Source organism: Cicer arietinum, chromosome 8 (genome assembly GCF_000331145.2).
Source record: "Cicer arietinum cultivar CDC Frontier isolate Library 1 chromosome 8, Cicar.CDCFrontier_v2.0, whole genome shotgun sequence".
Lineage (NCBI taxonomy): Eukaryota > Viridiplantae > Streptophyta > Magnoliopsida > Fabales > Fabaceae > Cicer > Cicer arietinum.
Genome location: NC_021167.2, coordinates 15,816,841 through 15,830,530, shown reverse-complemented (window position 1 = coordinate 15,830,530; position 13,690 = coordinate 15,816,841). Strand labels below are relative to the sequence as shown.

At 35.4% G+C, this 13,690-nt stretch overlaps 1 protein-coding gene across 1 annotated transcript in view; it reads left to right on the top strand.

Annotated features, from left to right (window-relative positions):
* The first annotated feature begins 7,089 nt into the window (after positions 1-7,089).
* The window catches only part of LOC140919074 (uncharacterized), a 9,103-nt gene continuing 2,502 nt past the window's right edge, over positions 7,090-13,690 (top strand). The window contains exons 1-4 of the mRNA XM_073364589.1: positions 7,090-7,298; positions 7,386-7,584; positions 7,651-8,063; positions 8,451-8,644. Coding sequence (XP_073220690.1) covers positions 7,090-7,298; positions 7,386-7,584; positions 7,651-8,063; positions 8,451-8,644 — 1,015 coding nt within the window. The remainder of the gene's footprint in view (positions 7,299-7,385; positions 7,585-7,650; positions 8,064-8,450; positions 8,645-13,690) is intronic.

The window sequence follows — 13,690 nt, the reverse complement described above, 5'->3', positions numbered from 1 at the left end:
AACCTAAATTTTAATCCAATGACAAAAATGAACTTATTGGATGCACAAGATTGGTTTAAAGCCCTAATTGGACTAGAATAAGTCTAAGGAGTACGAAACTAACCTAAATATTAATCTAATGATACTAACACACCTATTGGATGCACAAGATTCGTTAAAAACCCTAATTGGACTAGAATAGGCATAGGTAGGACAAAAATGACCTAAATGTAAATCCAATGACACAAACGAACTTATTGGACGCACAAGATTAGTTAAAAATCCTAATTTGAATGGAATAAGTATATGGAGGACGAAATTGACCTAAATGGTAATCCAATGACACAAATGAACTTATCGGAAGCACAACATTGGTTTAAAACCCTAATTGGACTAGAATATAAATAGGGAGGACGAAAATGACGAAATATTAATCAAATGACACAAATGAACTTATTGGATGCACAAGATTGGTTACAAACCTTAATTGAACTAGAATAAGCCTACGGAGGACGAAAATGACCTAAATGTTATTCATATGACACACATGAACTTCTTGGACGCACAAGATTGGTTAAAAACACTAATTGGACTAGAATATGCCTTGGAAAGACGAAAATGACCTAAATGTTACTCCAATGAGACAAATAAACTTATTTGATGCACAAGAATGGGTTAATAACCCTAATTGTACATGAATAAGCCTAGGAAGGACGAAAATGACATCAATGTAAATGCAATGAGAGAAACAAACTTATTGGATGCACAAGATTAGTTAAAATCCAATGACATAAATGACACAAATTAACTTGTTGGATACACAAGATTGGTCAAAAACCCTAATTGGACTACAATAAGCTTACGGAGGACGAAAATGACCTAAATGTAATCCAGTGAAACAAATGAACTTATTGGATGCACACCTATCAGATGCACAACATTGGTTAAAAACCCTAATTGGACTAGAATAAGACTATGGAGGACGAAAATGACCTAAATGTTAATCCAATGCCACAAATGAACTTCTTGGACGCACAAGAATGGTTAAAAACCCAAATTGGACAAGAATATGCCTAGGGAGGATGAAAATGACCGAAATGTTAGTCCAATGTCACAAATGAACTTATTGGAAGCACAAGATTGGTCAAAACCCCTAATTGGACTAGAAAATACCTTTGGAGGACGAAAATGAACTAAATGTTAATCCAATTACACAAATGAACTTATTGGTTGCCAAGATTGGTTAAAAATCCTAATTTGACAAAATAAGCACAAATGAACTTAATTGGATGCACAAGATTGGTTATAATGCCTAATTTGAAAAGAATATTCATAGGGAGGACGAAAATGACCTAAATGGTAATCAAATGACACAAACACACCTATTGGATGCCCAAGATTGGTTAAAAATCCTAATTGGAGAACAATAACCCTAGAGAGGGCGAATATGACCTAAATGTTATTCCAGTGACACAAATGAACTTAATGAATGCACAAGATTGGTTAAAAATCCTAATTGGACTAGAATAAGCCTAAGCAGGACAAAACTAACCTAAATGTTAAACCAATGCAGGATGAAAATGACATAAATGTTAATCCAATGACACAAATGAACTTATATGATGCAAAAAATTTGTTAAAAACCCTAATTTGACAGGAATAAGCCTATGGAGTACGAAATTGACCTAAATGCAAATCCAATGATATAAATGAACTTATCGGATACACAAGATTGTTTAAAACCCCTAATTGGACTAGATTAGACTAGGGAGGACGAAAATGCCCTAAATGTTAATCCAATGGCACAAATGAACTTATTGGACGCACAAGATTGATTAAAACCCTAGTTTGACTAGAATAAACCTAGGGAGGACGAAAATGACCTAATTGTTAATCCAACGACACAAACAAACTTATTGGATGCACAAGATTAATTAAAACTCCTAATTCGACAAGAATAAGCCTAGGGAGGACGAAAATGACCTAAATGTTAACCCAATGACACAAATGAACTGATTTGATGCACAAGATTGGTTAAAAACACTAATTGGACAAGAATAAGCCTAGGGTGGGCGAAGATGACCTAAATGTTAATCCAATGACACAAATGAACTTATTGGATGCACAAAATTATTTAAAAACCCTAATTGGACTTGAATATGCCTATGGAGGGCAAAAATAACATAAATGTTAATCTAATGGTACATATAAACTTATTGGATACACAAGAATGTTTTAAAACCCTAATTGGATTAGAATAGGCTTAGGTAGGACAAAAATGACTTAAATGTTAATCCACTGATTCAAATGATATTATTGGATGCACAAGATTGGTTAAAAACCCTAATTGGACTAGAATAAGCCTAAGGAGGACGAAACCAACCTAAATGTTAATTAAATGACACAAACACACCTATTGGATGCACAAGATTTGTTAAAAACCCTAACTGGACTATAATAAGCCTAAGGAGCACGAAAATTACCTAAATGTTACTCCAATGACACAAATATACTTATTTAATGCACAAGCATGGTTAAAAACCCTAATTGGAATAGAATAAGCCTAGGGAGGTCAAAAACGACCAAAATTTTAATCCAATGACACAAACGACCTTATTGAATACATAAGAATAGTTAAAAATCCTAATTCGACAAGAATAAGCCTAGGGAGGACACAAATGTAAATCCAATGACACAAACGAAAATATTGGATGCACAAGATTAGGTAAAAATCCTTAATTGACAAGAATAAGCCTAGGGAGGACGAAAACGACATAAATGTTAATCCAATGACACAAATGAACTTATTGGACGCACAAGATTGGTTAAAAAGCCTAATTGGACTAGAATAAGCCTAACGAAGATGAAACTAACCTAAATATTAATCCAGTGATACAAATGAACTTATTTGAAGCACAAGATTGTTTAAAAATCCTTATTGGACTAGAATAAGCCTCGGGAGGATGAAAATGACCTAAATGTTACTTCAATGACACAAATAAACTTATTTGATGCAGAAGAATGGTTAAAAACACTAAGCCTAGGGAGGACGAAAATGACCTATATGTTAATTCAATGACACAAATGAACTTATTGGATGCCCAAGATTGGTTAAAAACCCTAATTTGACTCGAATAAGCCTTGGGAAGACGAAAATGACATAAATGTTAATCATTTGACACAAATGAACTTCTTCGACACACAAGATTGGTTAAAAACCATAATTGGACTAGAATAAGCGCAGGGTGGACGAAAATGACCTAAATGTTAACCCGTTTACACAAATAAACTTTATTGGATGCCAAAGATTGGTTAAAAACCCCAATTTGACAAGAATAACGCTAGGGATGACGAATATGACCTAAAAGCTAATCCAATGATACAAACACACCTATTGGATGCACAAGATTGGTTAAAAACCGTAATTGGAATATAATATGCCTAGGGAGTACGAAAATGACCTAAATGTAAATCCAATGACACAAACGAAAATATTGGATGCACAAGATTAGTTAAAAACCCTAATATGACACGAATTAGCCTAGGGAGGACGAAAATGACATAAATGTTAATCTAATGACACAAATGAATTTACTGGAAGCACAATATAGTTTAAAAACCTTAATTGGACTAGAATAAGCCCATGGAGGAGGAAAAGGACATAATTGTTACTTCAATGACACAAATGAACATCTGGGACGCACAAGATTGGTTAAAAACCATAATTGGACTAGAATAAGCCTAGGGAGGACGACAATGACACAAATATTAATCCGTTGACACAAATGAACTTATTGGATGCACAGGATGTTTAAAAACCATGATTTGACAAGAATAAGCCTTGGGAGGACGAATATGACCTAAATGTTAATCCAATGATACAAACTCAACTATTGGATGCACAAGATTGTTTAAAAACCCTAATTTGACTAGAATAACCCTAGGGAGCACGAAAATGACTTAAATGGACACAAATGAACTTAGTGGATGCACAAGATTGGTTAAAAACCTTAATTTTAATAGAATAAGCCTAGGGAGTACCAAAATGACCTAAATGTTAATCCAATGATACAAATGAATTTATTGGATGCACAAGATTGGTTATAAACCTTAATTTGAAAAGAATAATCCTAGGGAGGACCAAAATGACCTAAATGTTAATCCAACGACACAAACACACCTATTGGACGCACATGATTGGTTAAAAATTCTAATTGGACTCGAATAAGCCTAGGGAGGACGAAAATGACCTAAATGTTAATCCATGAATACAAATGAACTTATTGGAAGCACATGATTGTTTAAAAACCCTAATTGGACTAGAGTAAGTGTAGGGAGGACGAAAATGACCTAAATGTTTCTTCACTGACAAAAACAAACTTATTTGATGTACAAGAATGGTTAAAAACACTAAGTAGAATAGAATAAGCCTAAGGAGGTCGAAAATGACCTAAGTGTTAATCCAATGACACAAACGAACTTATTGGATACACAAAATTAGTTAAAAATACTAATTTGACAAGAATAAGCCTAGGGAGGACGAAAATGACCTAAATGTTAATCCAATTATAGAAATGAACTTATTGGAAGCACAAGATTGTTTAAAAACCCTAATTGGACTAGAATAAGCCTAGGGAGGACGAAAATGCCCTAAATGTTACTTCAAAGACACAAATAAAGTTATTGGATGCACAAGAATGGTTAAAAACACTAATTAGAATAGAATAAGCCTATGGCGGTCGAAAATTACTTAAATGTTAATCCAATTACACAAATGAACTTATTGGATGCACAAGATTGTTTAAAAACCCTAATTGGACCAGATTAATCTTAGGGAACACGCTAAATGTTAATCCAGTGACACAAATGAACTTGTTGGATGCACAAGATTGGTTAAGAACCCTAATTAGACTAGAATAAGCCTATGGAGGACGAAAATGACGTAAATGTTAATCAAATGACACAAATGAACTTGTTGGATGCACAAGATTGGTTACAAACCTTATTTTGAAAAGAATAATCCTATGGAGGGAAAAAATGACCTAAATGTTAATCCAATGACACGAACACACCTATTGGATGCACAAGATTGGTTAAAAACCCTAATTGGACTAGAATAAGCCTAGGGAGGAACAAAATGACCTAAATGTTATTCTAATGACACAAATAATCTTATTTGATGCACAAGAATGGTTAATAACCCTAATTGGAATAGAATAACCCTAGGGAGATTGAAAATGACCTAAATGTTAATCCAATGACACAAACGAACTTATTGGATACACAAGATTAGTTAAAAATCCTAATTTGATACGAATAAGCATATGGAGGACGAAAATGACCTAAATGTTAATCCAATGACACAAATGCACTTATTGGATCCCCAAGATTTGTTAAAAACCAGATTAACCCTAGAACTTAGTGGATGCACAAGATTTGATTAAAACCCTAATTGGACTTGAATAAGCCTAGGGAGGACGAAAATGACCTAAATATTAAGCAAATGACACAAATGAACTTATTGAATGCACAAGATTAGTTATAAACCTTAAATTGAAAAGAATAATCTTCGGGAGGATGAAAACGACCTAAATATTATTCCAATGACACAAACACACCTATTGGATGCTCAACATTGGTTAAAACCCTAATTGGACTAGAATAATCCTAAGGACGAAAATGACCTAATCCAGTGATACAAATGAACTTATTGGATGCAAAAGATTGGTTATAAAAGCTAATTTGAAAAGAATAATCCTAAGGAGGACAAAAATGACCTAAATGTTAATTGAACGACACAAATAAATTTATTGGATGCACAAGAATGGTTAAAAACCCTAATTGGACTAGAATAGGCCTCGGTAGGACGAAAATGATCTAAATGTTAATCCAATGACACAAATGAACTTATTGGACGCACAAGTTGGTTAAAAACCCTAATTGGACTTGAATAAGTCTAGGGAGGAAGAAAATGACCTAAATGTTAATCCAATGACACAAATGAACTTATTGGATGCACAAGATTAGTTATAAACTTTAATTTGAGAAGAATAATCTTAGGGACGACGAAAACGACGTACATGTTAATCCAATGACACAAACACACCTATTGGATGCACAAGATTGGTAAAAAACCATAATTGGACTACAAAAAGCCTAAAGAGGAAAAAAAAATAACCTAAATGTTAATCCAGTGATACAAATGAACTTGTGGGATGTAAAAGATTGGTTATAAAACCTAATTTGAAAAGAATAATCCTAGGGAGGACCAAATTGACCAAAATGTTAATCCAACGACACAAACACACTTTTTGGATGCACAATATTGGTTAAAAACCTTAATTGGACTAGAATAAGCCTAGGGAAGACGAAAATGACCTAAATGTTAGTCCAATTATACAAATGAACTTATTGGACACACAAGATTGTTTAAAAACCCTAATTGGACTAGAATAAGCCTAGTGAGGACGAAAATGCCCTAAATGTTACTTCAAAGACACAAATAAAGTTATTGGCTGCACAAGAATGGTTAAAAGCACTAATTAGAATAGAATAAGCCTAGGGCGGTCGAAAATTACTTAAATGTTAATCCAATGACAAAAATGAACTTATTGGATGCACAAGATTGTTTAAAAACCCTAATTGGACCAGATTAATCTTACGGAACACGAAAATGACCTAAATGTTAATCCAATGACAAAAATGAACTTATTGGATGCACAAGATTGTTTAAAAACCCTAATTGGACCAGATTAATCTTACGGAACACGAAAATGACCTAAATGTTAATCCAGTGACACAAATGAACTTATTGGATGCACAAGATTGGTTAAGAACCCTAATTGGACTAGAATAAGCCTCTGGAGGACGAAAATCACCTAAATGTTAATCAAATGACACAAATGAACTTATTGGATGCACAAGATTGGTTATAATTCTTATTTTGAAAAGAATAATCCTATGGAGGGAAAAAATGACCTAAATGTTAATCCAATGACACAAACACACCTATTGGATGCACAAGATTGGTTAAAAACCCTAAGGATAAAGGTCATTCAACCAACAATTGGTATTAGAGCCTAATCTTTTAGACTAGTTCTCAAAAAGAAAATGGCATCTACTGAATTCTTAGGCGAAGGTGCCTCTTTAGTTAGACCCCCTGCCTTTAATGGGTCTGCTTATATGTACTGGAAAGAAAGAAAGCTTATCTTTCTAGAGGCAAGTGGTCTTGACATATTAGATGCAGTAGAAAATGGTCCTTATGTGCCTAAACTTGCTGGTAATGATGGATCATTAATCAAGAAACCAAGATCTGATTGGTCTGATGATGATAAGAAAAGAGTTGGCTATAATGCAAAGGCCAAAAATATAATAACTTTTGCTTTGAGTGCTGATGCGTTTTTCAGGGTATCAAATTGCAAAACCGCCAAAGAAATGTGGGATACACTCCAAGAAACTCATGAAGGCACAACTAATGTCAAGAGGGCCAGAACTAACACTCTGATGCATGAATATGAACTCTTCAATATGAAGAAGGATGAGTCAATCAATGACTTGCAGACACGGTTCAAACATGTCATTAACAATCTGAATGCTCTAGGGAAAGTAATTGACAATGAGCAACAAATAAACAAAGTAATGAGATGCTTGACAAGAGAATGGCAACCTAAGGTCACTGCAATAGTTGAATCAAAGGATCTTGGATGCATGACCATTGCCACCCTATTTGGCAAGATCAGAGAACATGAAATAGAGCTGCACCGGTTGAATGAGTCAGAGCAAACTGATCGGAAAAGGAAAGGACTATCTCTGAAAGCTGAAGCTCATAAAGTAAAATCTGAACCAGAAACTTGTACTGATGATTCCGAGAGTGAAACTGATGAAGAACCTGAAATCGGAATGTTGGTCAGAAAGTTCAAGAAATTTCTGAAGAAGAAAGGAATCCAACCAAAGAAACCATCCAATTCAAGGACAAAAAGCTTCAGCAAGAATGAGTCAAATGTTAGCAAAGTGATAACCTGCTATGAATGTGGAAAATCAGACCACATTAACTCTGAATGTTTTCAACTACAAAATAGAAACAAGTTTGTGAAAGCTAAAGGCAAGGATCAACCATCTTCAAAAAATAAAAGAGCCTACATAGCTTGGAATGACAATGATGAAGAATCTTCTGAAAATTTAGAAGAAGAAGAAGCAAACTTGTGTCTAATGGCCAACACTAACTCAGATTCAGATAGCGATGTATGTACTACCTCTAATCCCTCTTATGAAGAATTACATGATGCTTTCAATGAATTGCATGATGAACATATTAAGGTAGTCAAACAATTGATTTGCACTAAGAAAATGTTAGAAAAACAGTGCATGATGTATGAAGAAATCAAAAAGGATCATAAGTTGCTTGAAGACATGAATGCACTTTTAAAAAAGAAAGCACATGATAAACTCACTAGTTTTATTGAACTTGAAAGAAAGGTTGAATCACTACAATTTGATTTAGCAAAATTTACTAATGGTAGAAACAACCTGAATGTTCTTCTTGGCAACCAAAAGAATGCAAATGAAAAATCTGGAATTGGCTATAGACCAAATAGGAATGCTCAAAAGAATCATAAATTTGTTGGATCAAAGCCAATTCATGATGTTTTCATTAAACCAACTCAAAGTACATCCTCTGCTTTTTCATGCCATTTTTGTTGCAAAAAGGGACATATATATTTTGATTGTAAACTGAAAAAGCTTGCTAACAAGGGATGGAAACAAGTTTGGAGAGTAAAGAAACCTGTGATTGAGACTAACCCTCAAGGACCCAATCTAAATTGGGTACCTAAAACCAAAGTCTGAATTCTGTTTTGCAGATCTGCTTGACATCCAAAACTCACTCATGGTATCTAGACAGTGGATGTTCCAAGCATATGACTGGAGACAAATCAAAATTCATATCTCTTAATTTAAAAGACGGAGGATATATAAAGTATGGTGACAACAACAAAGGCAAAATACTTGGTGCTGGAGACATAGGGAGTGTAACACCCCGTTTTTCAAAGCAAGGGTGTATTTTTTTTTTTTCAAAAGGAATTAAAATAAAACAGAGAATTAAATCAGGAAATGCCTTTGGATAAATAATTGAGTCATTAAAATTTACCAATTCCCTCAGGAACGTAAGTCGTAAACGTACTACCTATCACGGGTCCGTACTGTTTACCGAGGTGCCACCTATCCCGGGTCTGCACAACTTACCAAACACAATTCCCTCAGGAACGTAAGTCGTAAACGTACTACCTATCACGGGTCCGTACTGTTTACCGAGGTGCCACCTATCCCGGGTCTGCACAACTTACCAAACACAATTCCCTCAGGAACGTAAGTCGTAAACGTACTACCTATCACGGGTCCGTACTGTTTACCGAGGTGCCACCTATCCCGGGTCTGCACAACTTACCAAACACAATTCCCTCAGGAACGTAAGTCGTAAACGTACTACCTATCACGGGTCCGTACTGTTTACCGAGGTGCCACCTATCCCGGGTCTGCACAACTTACCAAACGTAAATCGTAAACGTACTGCCTATCACGGGCCCGTACCGTTTACCAAGGTGCCACCTATCACGGGTCTGCACGATTTACCAAAACATACATAAGTGAACGAGACATTAAGAGATTCCCCGTTCTTAATTCTCATCTAACTTAAACCAGGGCGTAGTCTCTCACGGACAAACCCCTGTGCAGTCTCTCACGGACAAACACAATTCCCTCAGGAACGTAAGTCGTAAACGTACCACCTATCACGGGTCAGTACTGTTTACCGAGGTGCCACCTATCCCGGGTCAGCACAACTTACCAAACACAATTCCCTCAGGAACGTAAGTCGTAAACGTACCACCTATCACGGGTCAGTACTGTTTACCGAGGTGCCACCTATCCCGGGTCAGCACAACTTACCAAACGTAAATCGTAACCGTACTGTCTATCACAGACCCGTACCGTTTACCAAGGTGCCACCTATCCCGGGTCAGCACGATTTACCAGAGCACACATAAGTAAACGAGACATTAAGAGATTCCCCGTTCTTAATTCTAATCTAACTTAAACCAGGGCGTAGTCTCTAACGGACAACCCCTGTGCAGTCTCTCACGGACAAACACAATTCCCTCAGGAACGTAAGTCGTAAACGTACCACCTATCACGGGTCAGTATTGTTTACCGAGGTGCCACCTATCCCAGGTCAGCACAACTTACCAAACGTAAATCGTAACCGTACTGTCTATCACAGACCCGTACCGTTTACCAAGGTGCCACCTATCCCGGGTCAGCACAACTTACCAAACGTAAATCGTAACCGTACTGTCTATCACAGACCCGTACCGTTTACCAAGGTGCCACCTATCCCGGGTCAGCACGATTTACCGAAACACACATAAGTAAACGAGACATTAAGAGATTCCCCATTCTTAATTCTCATTTAACTTGACAATTTTCAAAACAAAACATTCAGTAAATAAGTCATTAAGAGGGAATTTGGCCGTGGGTAGCAGAGGAAGAAGATGGAAAATCAGATTTTCCTTCCTTCCTTTTTCCTTTCTTTGTTTTTCCTTCCTTTCTATTTCCTTCTTTCCTTTATATAACCTTTTCTTTTCCTTTTCCTTCCTTCTAATTTCCATTCTTAACGCCCAGTTAACTTAAACGATTTTCAAAAACAAAGGTTAAGTAACCGAGACATTAAGAGATTCCCCATTCTTAACGCCCAATTAACTTAAACGATTTTCAAAAACAAAGGTTAAGTAACCGAGACATTAAGAGATTCCCCATTCTTAACGCCCAGTTAACTTAAACGATTTTCAAAAACAAAGGTTAAGTAACCGAGACATTAAGAGATTCCCCATTCTTAACACCCAGTTAACTTAAACAATTAACGATTTACAAAAACAAAGGTTAAGTAACCGAGACATTAAGAGATTCCCCATTCTTAACGCCCAGTTAACTTAAACGCTTTTCAAAAACAAAGGTTAAGTAACCGAGACATTAAGAGATTCCCCATTCTTAACGCCCAGTTAACTTAAACGATTTTCAAAAACAAAGGTTAAGTAACCGAGACATTAAGAGATTCCCCATTCTTAACGCCCAGTTAACTTAAACGATTTTTTTCACAAACAAACACACATTAAGTAAACAAGACATTAAGAGATTCCCCATTCTTAACGCCCAGTTAACTTAAACGATTTTCAAAAACAAAGGTTAAGTAACCGAGACATTAAGAGATTCCCCATTCTTAACGCCCAATTAACTTAAACGATTTTCAAAAACAAAGGTTAAGTAACCGAGACATTAAGAGATTCCCCATTCTCAACGCCCAGTTAACTTAAACGATTTTCAAAAAAACAAATATTAAGTAACCGAGACATTAAGAAATTCCCCATTCTTAACGCCCAGTTAACTTAAACGATTTTCAAAAAAACAAATATTAAGTAACCGAGACATTAAGAAATTCCCCATTCTTAACGCCCAGTTAACTTAAACGACTTTTCTTAAAACAAAATATTAAGTAACCGAGACATTAAGAGATTCCCCATTCTCAACGCCCAGTTAACTTAAACGATTTTCAAAAAAACAAATATTAAGTAACCGAGACATTAAGAGATTCCCCATTCTCAACGCCCAGTTAACTTAAACGATTTTCAAAAAAACAAATATTAAGTAACCGAGACATTAAGAGATTCCCCATTCTCAACGCCCAGTTAACTTAAACGATTTTTCTTAAAACAAAATATTAAGTAACCGAGACATTAAGAGATTCCCCATTCTTAACGCCCAGTTAACTTAAACGATTTTCAAAAAAACAAATATTAAGTAACCGAGACATTAAGAGATTCCCCATTCTTAACGCCCAGTTAACTTAAACGATTTTCAAAACAAAATATTAAGTAACCGAGACATTAAGAGATTCCCCATTCTTAACGCCCAGTTAACTTAAACGATTTTCAAAACAAAATATTAAGTAACCGAGACATTAAGAGATTCCCCATTCTTAACGCCCAGTTAACTTAAACGATTTTCAAAACAAAATATTAAGTAACCGAGACATTAAGAGATTCCCCATTCTTAACGCCCAGTTAACTTAAACGATTTTCAAAACAAAATATTAAGTAACCGAGACATTAAGAGATTCCCCATTCTCAACGCCCAGTTAACTTAAACGATTTTCAAAACAAAATATTAAGTAACCGAGACATTAAGAGATTCCCCATTCTCAACGCCCAGTTAACTTAAACGATTTTCAAAACAAAATATTAAGTAACCGAGACATTAAGAGATTCCCCATTCTTAACGCCCAGTTAACTTAAACGATTTTCAAAACAAAATATTAAGTAACCGAGACATTAAGAGATTCCCCATTCTTAACGCCCAGTTAACTTAAACGATTTTCAAAACAAAATATTAAGTAACCGAGACATTAAGAGATTCCCCATTCTTAACGCCCAGTTAACTTAAACGATTTTCAAAACAAAATATTAAGTAACCGAGACATTAAGAGATTCCCCATTCTTAACGCCCAGTTAACTTAAACGATTTTCAAAACAAAATATTAAGTAACCGAGACATTAAGAGATTCCCCATTCTTAATACTCATTTAACTTAATGGTTTTCAAATTTCACACAACACAAACTCAACAAATTCTCACATCAAAACATATCAATTCATTTATTCACAAATCCAACCATACACATATCAAATTTCATCAATATCAATTAAGAGCATGTCAAAAACAACGAACACAAATCGACACAATCCACTACTCAAAACACACAAGTTTCATTTACCCAAAATCTTACACAATGACTTCAAATTCATTTACCACGAACCATTCATCAATATAAACAAAACCTAACTCTAAGGTTTTACCCATAACGCATTAGTTTCGTTTTTCCCCAAATCGATACATTAAACCCTAACAAATTCCTTCCCACACAACCACAGATAAGTCCCTAATGCAAACTAGAAGTTTGGAAGGAGCCCTTACCTCAACGTTAGCTTTAACGCGCGTTTCCGGTACCGCGAGTAATTCCGGTAAATTTTCCGCTCGCAACGCCGCTTCCAAATTAGTTCACTAGCACCGTAGCGTGGTGGTGAGCAACTTTCCCTTCTGTCTCTTCGAGAAATGAGGTTCGGATCTAGAAGAAACGGAGGGGTTTGTGTTTGGATCTCAAAACCGTTTTTCTTCGTTTTCGAATCAAAGAGGAAGAGTGGAGTTGCGAAAACCTTGATCTAACTCTCACCCAACCTTGGGTCACTAGCTTTGAAGAAAAGGAAGCAACGAAAACGAAAAATGGAGAAGGATGGAATTTTGGGTTTTGCTCGCGTGAGGTTCAGAGGAAGGAGATGGAAATTTGAAATTTCCTTCCTTTCTTTTTCTTTCCTTTGTTTTTCCTTTCTTCCTTTTTCCTTCCTTCCTTTATATACTATTTTCTTTTCCTTTTCCTTCCTTCTAGTTTTCCTTTCTTTTTCCCTCCAAACAAACATATATAAATATAATAAATATAACTTAACAAATATCTCAAAATCTAGATATTTATTAAATTACCGTTTCACCCGAAACGCCTTAAATTCTCCGTAAAGGATTTTCCGCAGTTAAATTCAATTTATTTATCGACGAGAAATTCTAATTGGCATCGAAATATCTTTTCGATTATAAAACTCAAAAATATTATTAAC